This window comes from Erpetoichthys calabaricus, chromosome 10 (genome assembly GCF_900747795.2).
Source record: "Erpetoichthys calabaricus chromosome 10, fErpCal1.3, whole genome shotgun sequence".
NCBI classification, from domain to species: domain Eukaryota; kingdom Metazoa; phylum Chordata; class Cladistia; order Polypteriformes; family Polypteridae; genus Erpetoichthys; species Erpetoichthys calabaricus.
In genome coordinates, this window is record NC_041403.2 from 140,760,427 (window position 1) to 140,782,583 (window position 22,157).

The 22,157-nt window shown below is 39.3% G+C and overlaps 1 protein-coding gene across 1 annotated transcript in view; it reads right to left on the bottom strand.

Moving 5' to 3' along the window:
- The window catches only part of pnp4a (purine nucleoside phosphorylase 4a), a 34,396-nt gene that overhangs the window by 890 nt on the left and 11,349 nt on the right, over positions 1-22,157 (bottom strand). The window contains exons 3-5 of the mRNA XM_028810623.2: positions 14,631-14,734; positions 10,815-10,990; positions 6,514-6,701 (exon numbers count right to left, since the gene is read on the bottom strand). Coding sequence (XP_028666456.1) covers positions 6,514-6,701; positions 10,815-10,990; positions 14,631-14,734 — 468 coding nt within the window. The remainder of the gene's footprint in view (positions 1-6,513; positions 6,702-10,814; positions 10,991-14,630; positions 14,735-22,157) is intronic.

Here is a 22,157-nt window from a genome sequence, read left to right on the forward strand (position 1 = left end):
ACTGTGTTTTTATCACTCTTTAATTAATATTGCTTTTATCAGTATGCTGCTGCTGGAGTATGTGAATTTCCCCTTGGTGAATTAATAAAGTATCTATCTATCTATCTATCTATCTATCTATCTATCTATCTATCTATCTATCTATCTATCTATCTATCTATCTATCTATCTATCTATCTATCTATCTATCTATCTATCTATCTATCTATCTATCTATCTATCTATCTATCTATCTATCTATCTATCTATCTAAATGTTCACTGGTCAGCAGGTCCTTGGATATTCACATAGAAGGCTGAGGGTTACATTTAGGGCTCATTTCCTTTTTCATCACCTGATGCCTTCTGTGTTTAACACAAGACCTAAAGCCAATATTCATACACTCATAGTCGGAATCCTCTTATTCCAATTTCAGGGTCACAGGTGGATGAAATCTATCCTAGCTAAACACGGTCCATCCTTAGGGTACGTGCATTTAAAGTACCATTCTTTGGTATATGGAATATTAAACTGAATCATCCTGAGGAAGAGTCAAAAGTGCTAACATCACATAATCAGGGATCGGGGTAGGATCTGAACCCGGGACACCGTATCCGTGCCATGTAAAGACCAAACAGACTATTTAAAACTTATTGGCACAAGTCAAGAGTGTAGAGAGTCATTCCAACAGTCACAGCCACAAAGGAGTTATCAAGAAATGCTTGATGACATTAAAATGCGTGGTAACGTAACTCTTAGTTTTATCTATTCCATGTGAAAATGGACATCACTTGCCTAAGTCAGTTATGTGTTCTTGGGACTGGCTGACAAGCACAATTGGCGTTGGCAATGTGTAGTGTCTGAATTCCTTGGGAAGGAGGAAATCCAAACAACTGACAGTCTTATAAGACTTCAGAGCATATACTGTATGAAGATGCCTATATGGGTGCTAACAGTGTCAGATAATAGGCAAAGCACTTTAAAAGTGAATAACAGAGCTTACCTTTCAGTTTTCATAAAACATCTTTAGTTAGAGCAAAAGGGAAACAAACATTTAGCTCCTCTGAGAGAATCAGCTTACAACGGTCAGATCAATGGCAGTGGATATTCAAGTAAAGTGCATTGTGGTTTATGAATAACTGGAAGGCTTATGCCAGTCTTGCAAATGAAATCCATTAAAATATGTTTCTTTGCTATTACTGGAGCTGAATTGCAAAATATGGGGTGTGAATTGAACGCTGTATAGCGCCCGACCTGGCACAGACTGACACAGAGGCACGTGTAAAAGCACAAAAAGACTTATTTTTCTTCAGCTGGAGGGCACGTCTGCCCCGTGAACCCCCCAGCCACAACACAGTCCCAAAAGCACTTAATACCAACAACACAGCACTCCACCTTGGCACCACCACTCCTCCTTGGCAACCTCGTCCTCTTCCTCCCGATTCTGGCCCCGAGTGGTGTTTGCCGGCCCTTTTTATAGCCCACCCGGAAGTGCTCCAGGTGCTTGATCACCTGTTCCTGATTGCACTTCAGGGCGGGGCAGTAGAGTTGTCCAGGCCGGCTCAGGGGCCCATGCAGCACCCCCTGGCGGCCACCCCAGATCCCAACAGGAATGTGGAGAACTCCATCTCCCATAGAGCCCTGTGGGAAACTGAGACACCATCCTCAGCCAGGGAGGCTGCCACCAAGCGTCCCGGGGGAGGTACTGAGCAGTCCATGATTGCTCCCCTGGAAAATACATCGAAGGGGCATCCCGGCTGGGCATGGGACCCGGCCGCCTGCCACAGGGGGATCTGGATCCTCAAATTAACCCTTTGAACCTTCTAAAAACCTCACAATTAAAATAATGTTTAAAACTAGCTGAAATAAATTGCGTTGCCCAGGAGGAAAATAAAGTGTTTATTTTTATTGTTTTTAATTGTTTGAGAAAAACATAATAAAAAAAAAACCCACAACTTTAAAAATAAAAATAAATTAACAAATAATGAAGACTCACTAATGTGCTTGTATTGTTTACTGAAGTGCCTTGTTATATACAATGTTTTTAGTTTTTTCCATCTTAAGCCAATATATAAAGGTTCTTAGGACTTCCTACCTTGAACATTTCCACATGAAGTTGTCCATGTGAGGAACTGGCTGTGTCCAAATTGATTCCAGCAATTTTCAATGATTGTGCAAACATTTCGAGTGTCAAGTGGATGATAACAGACATACAAGACCAAATCTCCAATTAGTCTCTTCCAGTTGAAATTCTTTTACTGTATATTCAATTAAAGGTTACATATTTTACCTATATAAATAAGTATTTTAAGTTAGATATCATAACTATATTTGGTCTATACTTTACCTTCGATTTTGATAAGTTAATTAAATTCATTTTTTGATTATGAATGTATTAAAAAAAATTCCTATTTCTTTTTTGCGAAAAAATTGTAACACCAACACGTTAGCTACAATGTTGCGAAACAAATGACATTTAGTTCATTAATCAATAAACAAAAATCGCAAAGAGAGCCGCTGAATCCACAAAATAAATATAGGATGTTTATGGTACATTAAAATAAAATTGCTTACTTATCTTATATATAATATAATAGATAGCCTGATTTTAATTACAATGTAATCACAGAATACATTCAAAGTAGTGTAAAAACGATGGGAAAAGCGATGCCTTTTTTAAGGTTTTTTGGCAGATTAATTTTTGTTTGGTGGTGTAGTTTTTACATACAGAATTTTTGACGACATAAGTCAATCAAATTGATATTATTATTTGATTGATTTAATTCTATTACCACTATAACATTGTTATAATAAGAATAATGCAAGATGAAAATATAGTTAACAAAAAAAAAAATTAAACGACAAATAAATAATACTACAGATTTTTCATGATAAAACTGTCGGTTGCTTTTACAGAGCGCACCAAAAACGTTCCGAGCTTCAACTGGATGATAACATACATGCAAGACCGCAAGACTGTTACATTCTGCTTTATATTATATATAAACGTCTATGCGTGGAAGTGTGTGTCTGTCTGTCCGGCCCGGAAGTGAGAGGCAGAGTCGGGATAAGGGCTCCGCCTCCAAGGAAACAGAAAACTCGCTTAAGCGAGGTGAGCACGTCAGCAAAACGAAACCTCCGAAGAAAGACAAATTCGCTTAGCCGCTACCATCGGCAAAACGGTATCCCACCGCTAACACACAAACGAGGTAAGCACGTCGGCAAAACGAATCCTCCTAGGAGAGAGATGCCCAGAGTAGTTCCTATCAATTATCTGACATCTCTACATTTCAATTTTTTTTCGGATGATTTCAATAGTTTCTAGGACTCCGGGCTTTTTACAGCATGGACTTAAACAGTTAGTGTATATATATATATGGCAGCTCGAGTAACAAAGACAGAATGAGTCCCAAAAATAGTTGGGCTGCCAATCCGGCAAACTATTTAATTTCAAAAGCAACAGGGGCACGGTGCTGCTCAAACATAAAGAATGCTGGCCGTCACCTCCAGTTCGTCCTCTGGTGGTCGTTCTGAGTGTCAACTGGATGATAACATGCATACAAGACCACAAGATCACCTCCCACCCTACCCAGCAGGGGGTGGGTTAGGGTTGACTTCACCCTACGGTATTTATATTTGACCAATGACAAACATGTGTACCAAGTTTCATGAAAATCACTCCAGCCATTCGGAAGTGATGCTGGAACATACATACATACATACACACATTGACTTTAATATATATATACTAGCTGATTACCCAGTGGCTTCACTCACTGAGTGCAAGGGAAAAAAATAAAATGTAGTATTTATAAAATAAGTTTGTTAATTGCCAATTTTATTTTTCAACAAATAAAGAGCACTTACAATAACATAGAAATCAATATAAACAACATTATTAACATCATTATCATATGAGAATATAAAGTAATATATTAGAAGCACATTGCATATAAATATAAATTATTAAACAGTAAAATCTTCTTCTATAATACGCTACCGTGGCTGTTCATTTGTCTGTCCAGGATTTTAAATCACCTGTAGCTCTCAAATCGTTTCACCTATTGACTTGAAATTTGGTACACATATACTACGTGATGTCTACTATCCGCTTTCGGGGTGATGGTTTTATTACTTTTTTTATCTTTATTTTATTTTATTGTAGAATCAATTCTCAGCAGCGTGCAGCAGGGTGGCCGTGCGGCGGATGCGTATGGGCGGCGTTCTCATTCCCTACCACCTTCGCTAATCATTCTTGAGGCAGATTGAAGACTTAAGTGCCAGATTAAGTGAAAGGTTAAAGAAAACCTACTAAGTAATTGCAACACAAAAACTAACTTAATCAGTTTTAACGTGAAAAGATGCCGACAAAAGAGAAGCAGCGGGCCGCTAGGGTGGAGTAAAGAAGAGCTGCAGAAAAAGAGGATGAATACTAGGAATGCTCAAGTCAAGTGCGCCGTTACTGGTATTTTGATAAAAGAATCTGAACAACATATAAGAAGCGTATAAATTATTAAACAGTAAAACATTAATTTTTAAGAAGTAAAGATACATTGAGTATACTACTGCAGTGCTTTTGGGTATACTAAATTTTTTGTTTGCCCACTACGTGCATAAATGTATACATTTTTTGGTGTACCTACCCGAGAACACGTGACATATAACTGACCGTGGGAGAAGCATGGATTTTAAACACGCGTTGAGTTCATCTGCTGGTGTCCCTCGTGGAATAACTGGTAATGTTTGACGAAAATCTCCTGCAAGTAAAACGAGAGTACCTCCCATTATTTTGGTAGGATCTCTGAGATTTTGCATCGCTCAGTTCAAGGCTTCATAAGCTCTTTTATGTGCCATGGTGCACTCATCCCAAACTATTATCTTTGAATGTTGCAAGACTTTTGCCTTTCCAGAGCCCTTGCGTATGTTGCAAATTGGATTTTCGCAGTGAGCGATGTTTAATGGTAGTTGCAATGCTGAATGTGCTGTACGGCCTCAATCTAATAATGTAGAAGCGATTCCCCATGACGCTACAGCCAGAGCTATGTCACCATTCGCTCTCTTGGCAAGAATCAGGTTTATTAAGAATGTTTTTTCTGTTCCTCTGTGGTCATACATAATTTCCGTTTCAAACGCAAGAAGAATTTTATATATATAGATATATGTTATGGGGTTAGTGCCAGTTATTGGGTTTGCAATAAAATATGCTCAGATGTGATTTCAGAAGAAGGTAATTGTTAGGGGGTTTCATTTTTACTATAGCCTGCTTTACCAACAAAATGGTGGGCTTCTGCCATCTGTGTTCTTAACCAACTGGAGCTACAGTACAGGGTCTGTGGCAGTATGGGGCTAATGACATTTTTTTCTTGTTATTTATTCTCTTTATAGAATTTCTTGTATTAAGAATTTGTTATTTTTCACATTCTCCTTGGGGTCAGAGCACAGGGTCTGCCCTGGAGCAATTGCAGGTTAAGGGCCTTGGTCAAAAGCCCAATGGAGTAGGATCACTTTTGGCAGTAATGGGATTGAAACTGGCAACCTTCCAGATACCAGAGCAGGTCCTTAGTTACAGAGCCACCATGTAGTCTGACTCCATTTGAGAAATGATGGATAGCCAGCAAAGTCTGGGTTTAGTTGGAAAAAAAAATCAACAACGAAAACTTTCAAAACCAAGAAAATGCAGCCAAGCGTTTAATTGCTGTTAATGTGATCTTCAGCAGTGCCACAGGAGAGCTGATGGGTTCTGCTCTTCTGCACATATATCTGTGTGTGTGTGTCCTAAAGATGTCCAATCTGCATGATGACCATCAGAAATATGAGGTGGTGTGGTTTCAGCTTGCAGATTGTGTGTCTGTTGTCTGCTTAAGGTACTATGGGGTATTTCACACACTGACTAAAGCTATGCCATCAACGCTGATGACTTTCTCCAACACCAAGAGAGAGACGACAAAGCTGGTTTAGTCTGTACAAGGGAACATTAAAAACTAAAACTAAAAACGTGGCATTAATGCATCTTTTAGAAAGAGGATTTTGTAGAGAGGCTAACAAAGGTGCAGTATTTGGATTTCAGTCAGAGGTGTAATAATCTATTCATGTCTCTAATACATTATAAAATGGATAGGCCCATTACATTTGGCATGACCCTTGTATATTTGAAAGTCCCTTGCTTCAAGCTGCAGCATATTCTCCTGGAGCAGTTCAGCAGTTTTGTGTGGAAGGAAACAGCAGAGAAGCAAGCAGATGTTTGTGTTTAATTCAGCCTCTAGAGTCCTTTAAGGGGAATTTCCCCTTCCAGGGGCTGGAAGAGAATCGATTCATTTAAGTTAGGGACCTTAGACCAGTGTAAACATGAAGATCACGTGAAATAACTTCAAGAAGAACCTTCCATTTGCTTTCCAATGCAATCAAGAGTTGATGGCGGTATTTAGCTGGCACAATACCAATATGACTGTGAGTCCTCATGCTTGACAAGTCTGACAAGATCTGACCTTCATTGATCTCTACATGGTCTACTGAAGTAATATCAAGCCTACTTACCTACAGCATCTGCTCCCAGACTATGAAGGAAGCGGGCCTCAGCTACGGTCTCAAAGTTGGGCCCTGACACCATGCAGTAGATGCCTTTGTGCACACAGGTGTAGCCCAACCTCTTGCAGATATCCATTGCCAGCTTACATAGATCCTTGTCATAGGCGCTCGTCATTGGAGGGAAACGAGGGCCGAACCTAGAAGATTTGTTTTGAATTAATTACAGGTTTTACAGTAAAGAGAACAACCAAAATAAAACAATGCAAAAAAAAATAGTTCAGTTCAGCAAGAAGCACTGTGTGTGAGAAAGAAAACAAATCTGAACAGGGTGTGAGTTCATCACAGAGCACACACACACTCATAAACAGGGCAGTTTAGCAGCAAGAAATGGCAAGACAAGCACATCTTTGGAACATGGGAGGAAAAGTGGAGTATCTGAAGACGAGGAGGACATGCAGTCTGCAGACAGGCAGTGGCCAGGCCAGGTTTTGAACCTAGGCTCATGAGATTGTGAGGCAGCAGCGCTAACTGCTGTGCCACAGTGTTGCTTAAAGTAATAATCAATCAATGCTCTGAAGCCTTCACCACATTCACTGTTTCACTCTTGGAAGTTAGCAGAGCAAACTGAAAAATGATCAGTCCTGCAGACGACTTTACCTACAGTACATAAACCTGAGATTTTCTCATTTTGACTCCATTACAATACTTTTAATAAAAACATATAGCACCTTGAAAAACTACTCAGTCTCCCAAGACTATCTTCACATTTTTAAGTTTCCCCTCTGCCAGTAAGCTTAAACTGAGAAGACGTTTATCCTTTAACAGCATAAAGCACCCAATCAGCACAATAAAGCAGTGGCTTAAAATGAAGAAAACGACTATCCTAGACCAGCCCAGTCAGAGTCCTGACCTTAACCCCTTTTAAAATTTGTAGTGAGATCTAAATATGGCAAATTTTCCAGGAAGGATTGGGTAAATCTTTAGTCATCATGTTGTGCAAACTGGATTGAAATGTAGCTGACTTCAAGAGGTGGTCTAACCAAGAACTGAAGAGGGCTAATGTATACTTAGAAACTGATGGCTTTCCCATTGTTGGAATTTAATTTGTTAATGGTTTATAGCATTTCTGATTTAGAAATAAAAATTTCCAGTCAGATAAAAATCTAAGGTTGTGACAATCATTTTTGTGAAAAAAGATTTTTAGTTTTATGAGGCACTGGATAGATAGATAGATAGATAGATAGATAGATAGATAGATAGATAGATAGATAGATAGATAGATAGATAGATAGATAGATAGATAGATAGATAGATAGATAGATAGATAGATAGATAATTGAAAGGGTGATCTTATTGCTTGGCTATGGTAATTGCAGAATAGTTCAATGGTAGGATGAGAGTTGCTTTGTTTTTTGAGTCCCATCTGTATCTTTTTTTCTTGATCTTATTTATGTTTTGTATACAACAATATATGAAGAAGTGAAGCGTTAGATGTTCCTGATTGCCTGAAATTTTATAGCTATGTGCAGACAACCAAAGAAAATCAACTTTGAGGGCTGTCAGGGCTCACAAAGTTAATTCAATATTGAAAAAAATAAAATAGTGAAAACCAAAAATTTGTTTCAGATTTAGTAGTTGGAAAGAGTCATCTTAGTTCCAGTCTAGGACAGCTGCATGCATAGCACAGGCACACATAATTGCATGTCCAAGTGCAAGTCAGTTTTGTTCTATTTTCTGTACAGTACTGTGTTGTTCTTTATTAGATCACATACCTGACTTGGTCCTACACAATTATATCTAGCTGGGAGATTAGAAGGATCACTCCAGTTCATAACTATATCATTAGTATTTTAAGGAGTTCTCTGTTACTACATGTATTATCATAAAAACTGTGTTATCCATTCCATAAGAAAAATAAAATGGTTTGCAGAATGCCTCAGTTACTACTAGTATACATTATATATCTAATATATAAAGCTCCAAATCTGTATGTATGTCTGTCTGGTATAAAAATCCACATTGATGAACCAGTTTTGCAGACCTCCATCACTGGATAAGAGGAAGACTGTAGACTATGTCATAACCCAAAGTTATGATCCTGGAGGTACCTTTTCGGTTACTGTTTCCTTTTTTGCTACAGTTTGAACAACAGTGCCACCGAGTGGTGCCTCAGAGGAAGTGAAATATATATAGTATTTATTTAGAGGTGTTGTGTTCATTGACTCACATCCTAAAACACCCCTCAGACCCATCACTCCAAAGGTGGTCAAATCATGGGCAGCGATGCCTGAAATGTATAAATAATTTGAAAACTTTGCCCCATCTTAGTAGTTTCTATACACACACACATGCACACACACACACACACACACACACATATATATATATAGTATTTACAATACTGTACATGCTTCTAAACAATACAGGCAAGAGATAAGTTATCCAAAATGAATTTCTGAAATGACAAAATGTGAAGTAAAAAGGTTAAAGTCACCTCAGATAATCTGCCATGAAATTAAAAATCATAATTGGTCACAGCTGATTGAAAGGAGATCTAAAACATTCATCCATCCATCCATTCTTCGAATTATCTACCCATCTATGCATTTTCTAATCCATTTCTCTAGATCAGAGTGACAGGGTGTTATCATATTCAAGCAGCACAGATTCAAGTGCTAATTCACTTCCGGACACTCTTGTGAACACACACCGGCTCACTCACATAAGTTAAAGACAGCAGATAGCATAACTATTACACTTTCAGGATGTAGGATGAAAACTTGAGTCCCTGAAGGAAAACCCACACATAAAAGAGGAGAATGGGCAGCTCTGAAACCTTTGGAGAATGTAATTTGTAATGACTCTACCTGGTGATGAGTAACCAACCAAGTCCAATGTTTTTTTTTTCCATTTTGAGAAATCAGCCCATCATTATTTCATAGGATTTTCCTGGTGATCTCTACTTCTGTAATGGGAGCTTTGGTTGGTTAAATGATTTGCAGAAGATTAACCAGGGAAGACACCAAACAAAATACTGTCCCCTAGCTGTTTCAAGACAAACATGCTGGGCACAAGATCACGCCACTTACTGAACACATTAAACCACACAAAATGTATCTTGTCAGGCAACTTAATAGATGGACTACACAAAGTGGAGAACTTATGGAAGTTCCATCAGTAACAAACCATGAACATCCATTCTGTGTTATAAATATCTGCACAATCCTTGAAACTAAAAAGCACCTAATGGATGTGCACGTGTTATTCTCTGAGCTCACATACACTGCAAAAAGTATAACATTGATGTTGTTCGTTCAACGTAAATTTTCTCTTTCAAGCAACTTAATATTAGTCATTTAGTGTTGTAGCTTGAAATATTTGGTTTCAGATTTCATATCAAAGTAAAAAAAATTGTTTGTACCAAAGTAAGTTATAATGGAGAGAATAAACATAAAAATCCTATTTCAGTTAACCTAATATTTTAGGTTGTTCGTGTGCTGTGTGCGAGGGGCCGTTTGTATATTCTTCCGGTCAAACGTTCCATCGTGCTGGCTTTCCAACTGCCAAAAAAGAAGAACACTTTCCCGAGTGGAGTGGACGTGGCTATACAGGTCTGGGCATTTTCAGCAGCAGACATTTATAATGGAGGATTTCTGGTAAGTACCCTGTTTCTCGACTGTTAATTTTAAGTATAAGAACTCGTAATAAAACATACTTTCAAGAAAGCTATAGAAACATTTAATAATTTTTTATTGTATATTTAAGATTTACACTGCAAAATGCTTGTGTATTTGCATTAGATTTTTAAATAAATGTAAAAAGTACAGCATTGGAATGTGTTATGTTCATAATATTTCTAATAGCATAAAAACAGGTTATGACCAATAAACCGTTTTAAATTGTAACAACTTTAAAAATAGATTTACTTCAGTATAAAACAAATGAATTACACCCAATCACTCTAAATGATTTGCCTTAACTTAAAAATTGTGGTTTCAAGAAGATAAAAAGAATTATATTGGTTCATATTGAAAATATTAAGTGTGAATCATTACCTTAATTATTTTAAGTTGAATGGAGGTATTGGCTCCAGCAGACCCCCGTGACCCTGTAGTTAGGATATAGCGGGTTGGGTAATGGATGGAGGTCATACTTTTTTCAGTGTACCCCTCATGCTCAGCTTTTGGGCCTTTGCCTGGCACTTCTCTACACACTACATGGGCTGGTCTACTGTTAGTGAATTTTAATTGCGTGCACAACATGAAGTATTCCAGCCAGAAGGCTAACGATTATAAAGTGTAGCTACTCACTGCTCAATGTTAGGTCCAATCAGTGGGTTCTGTCCAGCCAGGCCCAGCAGGTTGATATGGTCTTTGATGATCATTACGTCTCCCGTTTTGTAGTCATCTGCTAGAGATCCAGCTGCGTTTGTGACAATCAGAATCTTGACACCCAGCAACTTGAAGACTCGGATTGGGAAGGTCACCTGTTATTGAGTAGGAAAAGTCTGAAATGTCAAATAAGCAAATCATGAGATTGCCAAATTTTTCCTCTGCCTTGCCCACATCTTTAAATTAAATAATTTAAAGAGTGTCATAATTGTACAAAAGCCCCAAGGAAAACATATTATTAGCAATAAAGAAAGAATTATATCAGGTTTGCATTTGGGAGTAAAAAATGTCCTGTTATAAATGGGGATTAAAGTATCTCTTTGTCTCCAATACCAGTATATACAGGCTTTTAAGGATTCTGCTGTTCTTAAATTAAGTTGGATTGGTGTTATGATATTATGGTTTAACAGCTAATCAGAACACCCCATTAAACATGGAACTAACACAACATACCTCTGTGAATTTCCCCTTGGGATTAATAAAGTATCTCTCTAGCTATCTAGCTATCTATCTGAACATTTTCAAAACCATCCATTTGAAGATTACAGCATAATCAGTATTGGGTGCAAAGCAGGAATGAAATCTGCACAGGGTACCAGTCCATCATAGGACCCTCACACATTCCCATGAATCGTCAGTTAACATAACATACAGCGTGCGTCTGTGAGATGTGGCAGGAAAACCAAAGAAAACCCATGGAGTCACAGCGCCACTGAAACACCCATTAAACAAGGACACATTCCATTAATATGGCAGTTCATGTGAGGCCATGTAAGAAAAAACAAACGCCTTTCGAAAATACCACAGCCACTGCAATCAGAAACTGAATTTGCTAAATTAATATTTTTATTTCAGTTTTGTGTGACTACCAGGGTTACATCAGAGCATATAAGGGGAGGCTTTGATGCTCAGCTTTGCAATTTTTTCAATACTGAATTTCTATATCAGATATATATAGTATATCGTTATATGTCAGACATATTAGACTCAATGTTTGCTGTTTTCTGGAGAAGCTCATCTTCAACCCAATGGAAGTTAGCTCAAACTTTTTAACTTGTGCATTTTTAGAAAAGAGGATTATTGTTGGATTTTGCAAATCAAGTAAGATTCCTCCTGCTGAATAGTGGCTGAAGGGAATATTAATTGTGGTTTATTTGGAAAAGGTGCATGGCATTAATTTTAATAAGAATTACTCTAAAATGTTTGGTATGGCATACAAAAATAATCTCCTTAATGTTTTATGGAATGCTGCTGCTATGCAACCAACATATACTTTTCCAAATAGTACATGCGCTCTGCTTATTCTAATTCTAGTCAAATGTTTTGTGCCGGGCGGCACGGTGGCGCAGTGGTAGCGCTGCTGCCTCACAGTAAGGAGACCTGGGTTTGCTTCCAGGGTCCTCCCTGTGTGGAGTCTGCATGTTCTCCCCATGTCTGCGTGAATTTCCTCCCACAGTCCAAAGACATACAGGTTAGGTGCATTGGAGATCCTAAAATTGTCCCGGGTGTGTGTGTGTGTGCCCTGAAGCAGACCCCTGTGACCTTGTAGTTAGGATATAGCGGGTTGGATAATGGATGGATGTTTTGTGCATTACTATAACATTTAAAGTTCTTGCTCTAAATTCCTGATAGAGAAATGGAAAGAAAGGGACTATATGAGACAGACAGATAGATATGAAAGGCACTATATGATAGATAGATAGATAGATAGATAGATAGATAGATAGATAGATAGATAGATAGATAGATAGATAGATAGATAGATAGATAGATAGATAGATAACCCTGACCCAAGCCCTCTGACAAGGTAAGCAATACCACCCCGGAGTGAGAGGGGGCACTGACACTAACCTTACCCTCTCCTTCTTCCGCTGCAGCCAAAAAAAAGCATCCAAGAGGGATGACTGACCCTTCCCTCTGCCCAACAAATTCAGCCCCTTGCAGTCCCCAGAATACAAAGATGGACCAATTGTGGAAGGTGGCGTCCAATGTAAAACTGACTTTCCCAGAGCTCCTACTATGAACCACTGCCAGAGAAATTGACAACATAGTATTTTTTTTTTGTTTGAGCCATTTGTGGCTGTCTTTTAAATTATTATTAAGTGGGGCTAACAGGGTGGTACATCAGCCTTTCTTGGCTTTTCAGACTTGTCTGCCTTCCCGGTCACTTCTTACAATAGATAGCTAGATAGGTAGGTTGTGTCAAACTTGAAAGACTGGGGCATGTTACACTATTTTGGGTCCATCTGAAATGGTTACGGTGAATTTTGATGCGATACATCATTTAACACAATTAACACAACAAGGTTTTGCCAGAGGACTACTGTGTCATTTTCCATCGCACAAATTTAGCTTCTCCCCTTCTGCTTTTCTCGCCCCAAATAACCCCATGACAAGCAGTTTGGGGTCATTCTAGATCTGATAACTAACTGGAGCAGAGCTCTCCAAGACAGAATGTTTCCTTTAAAGCATAGGAAGAGGCACCATGTCACTAGTGACAGAGTTTTTGTTATTTATTAATCTTATCAACATTAGAGAAGGTAACCTGTGGTTCCCCAACCCTTTATCCAGTACTTCATTTTTATTTTACAATAGGTACTTCATTAATCCAAAGGAGAAATGGCAGTCAGTTCTACAGGAAATACTCAAGTCTAGGCATTTAAGAAAATAAACCAAAGAATGTCCACAGTCTATTTAAAAGTCCCATGTTCAAAGGGCAGAAGAGCATTGTTGAGTAGGCCATGGAGTGTTAAAATTAACCTGCCTTGGAGCCCTGCTAGAGTCAGCCATATGATAAAGGTGCTTCACGGTTTCACTAGCTGGTCATGCAGTTTACATCAACATCCTTCTCTCAGTCACTGCCACAAGGAAGAATATTGTATAATGAAAAATAAGGATACAAATAGTCTTTAAAATTCTAATTGTTATTGCTTTGCACTTAATGCTTCTGAAGTAAGTTCTATCTCTCTGTGAACTGGAACAAGCACATTCAGAAAATGAATGCATGTAGGGACGGATTACTGTATAATGTTTAAAAAATGATACAGTTGCTCTTTAGTGGTAAGATTTCATGCACAATTGTATTCTTATTTCACATGAGCATATTTGTTATATCTGGATTTCCTAAAAGGTAGTTGTCGCTGATGAGCAGCCTGTCATGTCTAAAACGTCGAGATTCATCAAAATCTCAAAATTGAATTTTTAGAGGATTCCAATACTTTCCCTATACCTCGTATACGAGAAAGTTAGGGAGGTCTAAAACGTCGAGATTCATCAAAATCTCGACATCGAATCTTTGGATGGTTACAATACTTTCCTTATACTTAGTAAACAAGAAAGTAAAGATGAGTTACACATTTAAAAATACTGAAAAAATAGAAATACTTCAAAATATTTTCTAAATGTAAAAATCATACTATTGGGCTTTTCTGAATGTAGAATAAGAGAAGGGAAAAAGACAAAGCTAAATCAATTGTTATCATTGATTGCGAATCTGGTTGGAACAAAAGCCTGCAGCCACAGAGGGTCCGGACTGAGTTTTATAACCCCTGGTCTAAATTTTAAAATTAATCTGTTCAGGGAATACAGAAATCCTACATGGTATCAATTGAGAGATTAAGATGTTATTTATAATTTTATTATTTATCAAAAAATACAATGTTGGTGATCGATCACAGAGAAACACATGACCCACCCAATATCTAAGAGAAACCCTTCCAAGATGGGTGACCTCACCTTGGCAGGCTGGTGTCCCTCATACATGTGGAATCTTCCCTTCATACAGACACATGCTGTACCTCTCAGCTCTCCGAAGACCAACTGACCGGCGTGGCCTTGCACTGTAAGGCAATACAATATAGAATATGGTCAACCATAAAGGAAACACTATAACTATAAGCATCTTGATTTTTCACTTCTCTTCAGTGCTACCATTCATCTACCCATTCATTTTCTAACTGTCTTACCCAGCTCAGAGACAGGTGACCTGCTGCAAGGTAGGACCCCATACTGGAAGGAGAATCAGTTCATGACATGGCTCAGCACACTCCAACATATCTCATGATGGGTCATTAGAGAACTGGTAACTACCTTAACCTGCATGTCTTTGGGAGGTGGGCACAAAACTAGAATACCAGAAGGAAAACCTACCAAGATATGAAGGAAACCTGCAAATACCACACAGGTGGCAACTGGAATTCAGGATTTAGAAAAAGAAAAAAAAAGATTTATAGCAAATTAGTCCAGTGCAAATAGATTCTAGGCTAGTTAAGATGATAATAAAATTTGGGTCAGAATGTAGAAAACGAGTCCTTCCTGCACCCATCTCTGACTTGAGTGCTCTGTGCCCTGCAGAGAAGGAGAAGGAGGATTCAGTGTTAGAGTCTCACCGGTGATACTAAATCATCTTCTGGAAGCAGCTAAGTGGACCACATTGTACTGCAGAATACTTTGAGATACCTTTAATATCTTTATTGTGGAGGAGGCATAAAGTAAAGTGCTGCTGTCTCACTGCTCCACCGAATCCTGCTACTATGTTTGGAGATCTTGCTTGCTCTCCCCAGATCTGCACGGTTTTTCCTGATATCTTTTTCCCTTCCTCAAAGATCTGATTTTAGGTTAAGTGACATTTTAAGTTTGATTCTGTGAGGGTGACCGTGGTAGTATGTGCATTAGTGGGGCCCTGTGATCCATATTACTAACTGAGAATAAACCAGATATGGACGTAGGTACACGGCAATGGGACCATGAGACGTACTGCGCCTGCGCGCGTCACATAAACTGCAAGCGAAGTCTTATCCACCGCGAACAAAGGAGTCACGGCCCAAAAACGAAAGAGCTCAACTAACGTGAATGAGAAATGAACAACGCGCCCATAACTAACGACTAACGACACAGCCACACAAAAAAGAGGATTCTGCGCTGCACCCCAGAGTCAAACGGAAGAGGCTACGGAGAAAGATAGTACGGAAGGTGCGGGAAAATCTGAAAGGCACCGGCGTCCAAAACGCGCTTCTGAATAGGACATGAAGCAACAACGCGCCACGAACTCTGTGTTAAACGTACGGCATCCTCACACGTCCAAACCATATAGCATATGTGAATCACATTACAGTGATGCATTATTAACGGTGCAACCACAGAAAACGCTCCGTATTAACAGTAAGTGCAATTATCCATATTACTAACGGTAGACAACGGATAACTAATGAAGTCACGGTCACAGCTCCAAAACGATCCAGCTCAACTAACGGAGCTACAAAAGCAAGCCCGCATGGATAAAAACAATAGACGTAGGCGCCTACAACGCACGTCTGAAACCGCGGAAGCAAAACTGTCTCGGCTCCAAAAGCAAACAGCTCCGCATGAACAAATACAATGTACATAGACGCCTACAACGCGCGTCAGAAACTGTGGAAGCAAAGCAGGCACGGGTTCAAAACGAAAGACCACAACTGACGCAGACGCCTACAGCGCGCGTCTGAAATGCCGCAAGCAATACAGGCACATATCGCATACATTCATCAATGTGTTTCGGGTTACGCCGACAATAATCTTTTCAAATCTGTTTCGGGTTACCCAAGACCAGTGGTTGGCGAGCGAAGCGAGCAGGGGGCGGAGCCCCCTAGTAATCTACTAATCTGTCCAGAGTTGAGTCCTGCTTTGCATCCAGTGGCTCTGGGATGGGCACCAATGCTTGAAACCATAAACTGGAAAAGACAGTTAGAAAATGGATGAATAAGATGATATGTTGCTGTCCTGAAATGAACATTTAGTTGAAAATTCCTGACAATAATATAAACAAAATTGTAGAAAGTAAAACACAGTTCAAATCAAGCAAATCATTTGTGGAACCCAGCAAAAATGAAAACAAAGAACATTAAACAAAGAAGTGCCAGAATTAGGGCAAGTCTGAGAATTATATAACTGCAGGAGACTGCTGAGTGGTCACAAACATTGACTTGCAAAGGCCCTTTATTTATAACTGAGTTAACCGTGTTGACTGTGAGAAACACAACTTTGTGATGTTATAAAACCGGCACCACAGACAAGTAATAGTAATACGGGTCTCGATGCAGGTATGGCTAGTCACCCCTTTACCTTCCATCCATCGACCTTCTGGACTCACCTTATATTGTGCAGTGTCCCTTGGAGTTAGCAGTTTTAGTCAAATTTTGATTTAGTGTTACATTAAATCGCTTCTCTTGCCCACACCCCCCCGGGTTTGGTTTACCGAATGTACAATTTAAAGAGATTGTTAGTTTCATGGGAATTGTTACATGTGCATTATTTTCATTTTTACTTTAAAACTTTTGTAAAAACAATACTTGTCCTTTATTTCCGGCCCCGGGCGTGATTACATCTCTCTCTCGAAGGACGTATAGCGCTGCTCGCGGTGTGAAGGAGGTCGGCTGAACGCACGCCAAGGAGAAGCAGTCGGATCATCTGCTGGCTTTCTGCTGCTGGCGAGATGAGTGTTTTGCTTGTTGCTTGTCATTGTTTTAAGAGCTGGGAGCACATGAAGTGTGTCTGCCAACAGCAATCCAACAACTGCTAGGTTAGATGTCCGTAGACTTGTTTTAAATGATATTTTACTGCCTTGTCTCGCGTGACGTTGTAAAAACAATACTTGTCCTTGTCCGGGTGTGGTTAAATCTCTTTCTCGCAGGACATATAATGCTGCTCGTGTTGTCAAGGGGGGAATGGGGGTGGGGGGGGGGGGGTAGGCTGAACGCATGCTAAGGAGTTGCCGTTGGATCATCTGCTGTCTTTCTTCTGCTGTTGCTGCTGTCACGCTGCCTGTCGATCATTTTAAAGCCTGTACAGCAGCTGTCCTTTTGCCACTTTGCATCTCTGCTGCTCGTGTTGTGAAGCGGGGGGTTAGGGTGGCTCAACGCACGCAAGGAGAAGTGGTCGGATCATCTGCTGGGTTTCTGCTGCTGGCGAGCTGCGTGTTTTGCTTGTCACTTGTCATTGTTTTAAGAGCAGGGAGCAAGTTAAAGTGTCTCTCGCGGGACTTCAAATTGTCTTCCGAGAAGATCACGTCTCGTCACCCTAGTCTCCCTCCCAAAGATGTTTTTTTTTTATAATAGAGAGAGTGGCACAACTCACTACTGCTATTGTCTCAGAACTCCAGAAAAGTTACATTTTTCCTTAATCACTGTCTTGGAGGACATTTGCAGCTTCTCCATAGCTTAACTCTGAATGCTTAAAGATTACCTGTTAGGATCATTTATAAGTTTCGACTGCCTAGGTATGAAAGTGTGTGTGTGTGTGTAAGTGTGCCCAACAATAGACTGGCACCCCATCCATGGTGGGCTCTTGACTTGCACCTAGTTTCTCCTCAATTAGAATAAGTAGGTTGAGAAGATAGATACATGGGCATTATCAGTGAAGGTTCACTAAACACTATCATGCCAGCATAAGTTGCAACTCACTTTTTATATCTTAGCAGTAGCCTGAGAAGATGTTTCAATCCACACATCTATAAATATATGAGGGGTGGTCAAAAGTTTTGCGCTAGACCTACAGTATTAAGATAAGCATCAGTAATAACTAAGAGGCTCCGCCCCCTGCTTGCTTCACTTGCCCACCCCCGGGTTTGGTTAACCGGATATACAATTTTAAGAGATTGTTATTTTTCATAGGAATTGTTACATATGCATTATTTTCACTTTTATTTTAAAACTTTAGTAAAAACAATATTTGGAATTAACTTTTTTCTTCAAGATCGCATTGAATTTTGATTTCGTGTTTGGACTTCGTGTATAACTGCCTGTGAGTGAATATCATTTCTTTCTCTCTAATAAATAAAATGCCTTTTTCGAATGTTTGTCCATGCTCTTTCTTCTTTGCCTAGTCATTGACATGTCATCTAGAACGTATAAAATTATTGTCCTGATAAAATTCATAAGAGCTGAGAGCGCAGGAAGTGTTTCTGACAAAAGCATTCAAATGACTGAGGTTAGATGACCGTGGTCTTGTTTGAAAATAGTTATAAGTAGGGCGTGACTTGAAAGAATCTCATGTTAAAAGTCTCCATCTCACAGGACTTCATACAGCGCCAACGTTTTTGGAATCTTTTAATTCTCGCTGGCAACACGAATCAGACGATCTACAAGTCTCTTAAAGTTTAAATCTGAACAATATATTCAATCTCTTTTCACTGTTCCGTTATTTCACTGAGGAATAATTTCCGTTTGTTTGCGCTAATGCGATCTTTACTGTCCTTTTTTGAGACTTTCGAATTTTCGTCCTTCTATTATCTCTAAACTGCCCTGCATGTGTACCGCGCCAACATTTTTGAATTCTTTACGACGGTCTACTTTGTCATCTACTGTTTGTCCTTTATTTCCGGCCCCAGGTGTGGACTCGTCTCGTGGGACGTATAAGTGTCTCTCTGACAAAATCACGTCTCATCTCCTTCCAAGATTTTCTTTTATAATAGAGAGATAAACAAGTTGTATTTATCTACACAATTCTAGTGAACATTTTACAACTTGTATAACCAGTCTTCTGACATCTTCATCATTGGCATCACGTATCCCATGGAGAAGCACTTCAGACTTGACAAACAGCTAGCAGTCCCACTGAGTTCTTTCTAGAGAAAGGGGTGGCACTTCTTCAAATCCATTTTTTTACTACCCATTAAATGCAAGGTAACATTGTTATGAAGCAATAATGAGATGGTTGATGTTCAGTTCCTCACTGGATTTGATATACTGAAAGCCACAAACACCAATGCAAATCAGTACTATATATGAATTTTCAGAGCTACGTAATCAATATGGACTACACACTACAATTTTAAAGAAAGGTGCACATGATCTTGCCAGAACTGGCTTGCACCTTGATTTTTTTTGGGTGTTGAAGAATCACTATGTTTCCATTGTTTGAATTGTTGTTTAGACTCTGGATCATAGTGATGTATCCAGTTTTTGTTCCCAGTTATGGTTAAATCACCAGCTTGAAATTCTCCATTCTGGGTAGCCAACATGCACACACCATTAATCTTTTGATTCTCCATTATGATTCAAGCCATGGTAGCAACATTGTCTTCTGTCGTCAGTGTGTAAGGCAGGCAGATTGTGGGTTGTCTTTGAGAGACTTCCTGCCATGAATCCTGCTGCCTAACTCTTTAACATGATATGAGTTTTGTTACATTTTTTTCACTCAAACTGTACATTGCCCCTTAAAAATAACCAAGATATCATTTTGTAGGTGTGAGAGACCAAGGAAGACAGCAAATTCATGTATTTTTATTTAGACACATTCTTCACCAAATTTAAAGGCAAATGTGTTTTACCACTGTGCTATGTTGTATACTAAGAAACTGCTAATCTGGGTGAACCGGAAGTGTGTGGTGCATGACATCTCCACGTCAAGGGTGTAAAGGTCAGTATCGTGCACATGCTTGTTGTCCAAGTTTGTGGATACAACAAAGAAAAGACTAGCATTCTCATTATCATTCAAATCTGATTTTTGGCAATGAACCCTTTAGTAAATAGACTATGACTTTCATCTTACGTTTTGGCTCTGGTTACATGAAATTATTTTGTTTTTTGATTCCCGCATGTTCTTTGACTCATGATTTTGGATTTATGTCATAGGCTTGTTTACTAGAGCACTGTCTTCCCAGTATTGACCTAGGCCTGTTAATTAAACCACAATCCGTCTCCTGATTCCATTCTTATTTAAACACTGCTGCCACCCAGCCGTGGCATATGTAGGGACTGGGACAGGTCCTGGTATGCACTGACTTGGCAGAATGAATCTCTGAAGGTATATTGATCTTTACCACAAGAAATTCAAAAACAGAATCATACTAGTTTTTGCAGTTTTAGGCATCCATGCTGGTTTATAAAACAAGAAGCATACACTAAAAACCACAATCTCAATCACATATTTTATTACACAAGAGCTAATCTTTGATTTCTTTAAAAATTGGCACAGGACAATACCCTCTCAGCCTCAAAACGTTTTGATCACCCCTCATAGGTTGACATTTTTAATTAAAAGAGCGTAAATGTAAACTTGAAAAGAAGCGAAGTCAGCAGGATTGTGGCAAATTCCATAAATACCCTAACATGTTTAAAAATGAACACTTGTAGATAGTTGTCACTGCATATTAAACCTGTTCTTTTACTCAATATGCTTCCAGAAATTATTTAATTTATTAGACAGGCAACTGGACAATAAAGTGTCAACAAATATTACGTGTTCTGCCAAGATGGAAAAGTGGCAGAAATAAATAAATAGAAATTCAACCCTAGATTAGAAGGAACAAATCATTAGCCAGTAAACCAGCAGAGGCCTTAGCCAGAAAGTCATCTCTCTATTATAAAAAAAAATCTTCTTGGAAGACAATTTGACGTCCCACGAGACAAGGCAGTGAGACAGAAGGACAGCTGCTGTATAGGCTTTTAAATTATCAACATGCAGCGCGACAAGAAGAACACGCACCTTGGCAACAGGACAGCAAAGCCAGCAGCTGATCTGTCTGCATCTCCTTAGCGTGTGTACAGTTCCCCATCTTCACAATACGAGTGGGAGAGACGCGAAATGGCAGGAGCGTAGCATGCCTCCCGGGGGGTTGAGCGAAGCGAACAAGACCTGATCATCAACACAATTGACAACACACGAGACTAGACATTACAACCTTAGGAAGTAAAATCCGTGAGGTGGTGACTTTTGCATGTCACGCCCTACTTACAAAAAATTTAAAACAAGTTCACGGACATCTAACCTAGCAGTTGTTGGAATGATTTTGGCAGACACACTTCATGTGCTCCCAGCTCTTAAAACAACAACAAGCGACAATCAGAACATGCAGCTCGCCAGCAGATGATCTGAGCACATCTCCTTAGCATGTGTTCAGCAGACACCAACCCCTCACAACACGAGTGGCAGAGACGCAAAGTGGCAAAAGGACAGCTGCTGTACAGGCTTTTAAATGATCAACGCCAAGCCCGACAAGCAGAACACGCAGCTTGCCAGCAGCAGCAGAAAGCCAGCAGTTGATCCATTCACATCTCCTTAGCGTGCGTTCAGCTCCCCCTTCATAGCGCGAGCAGCGTTACACGTCCTGCGAGGAAGAGATTTAACCACACCCGGGGCAGGAAATAAATATCAAATATTGTTTTTACAAAAGTTTTAAAGTCAAAGTGAAAATAATGTATATGTAACAATTCCCATGAAAATAACAATCTCTTTAAATTGTTGATTTGGTAAATCAAACCCGGGGGTGGGTGAGTGAAGTGAGCA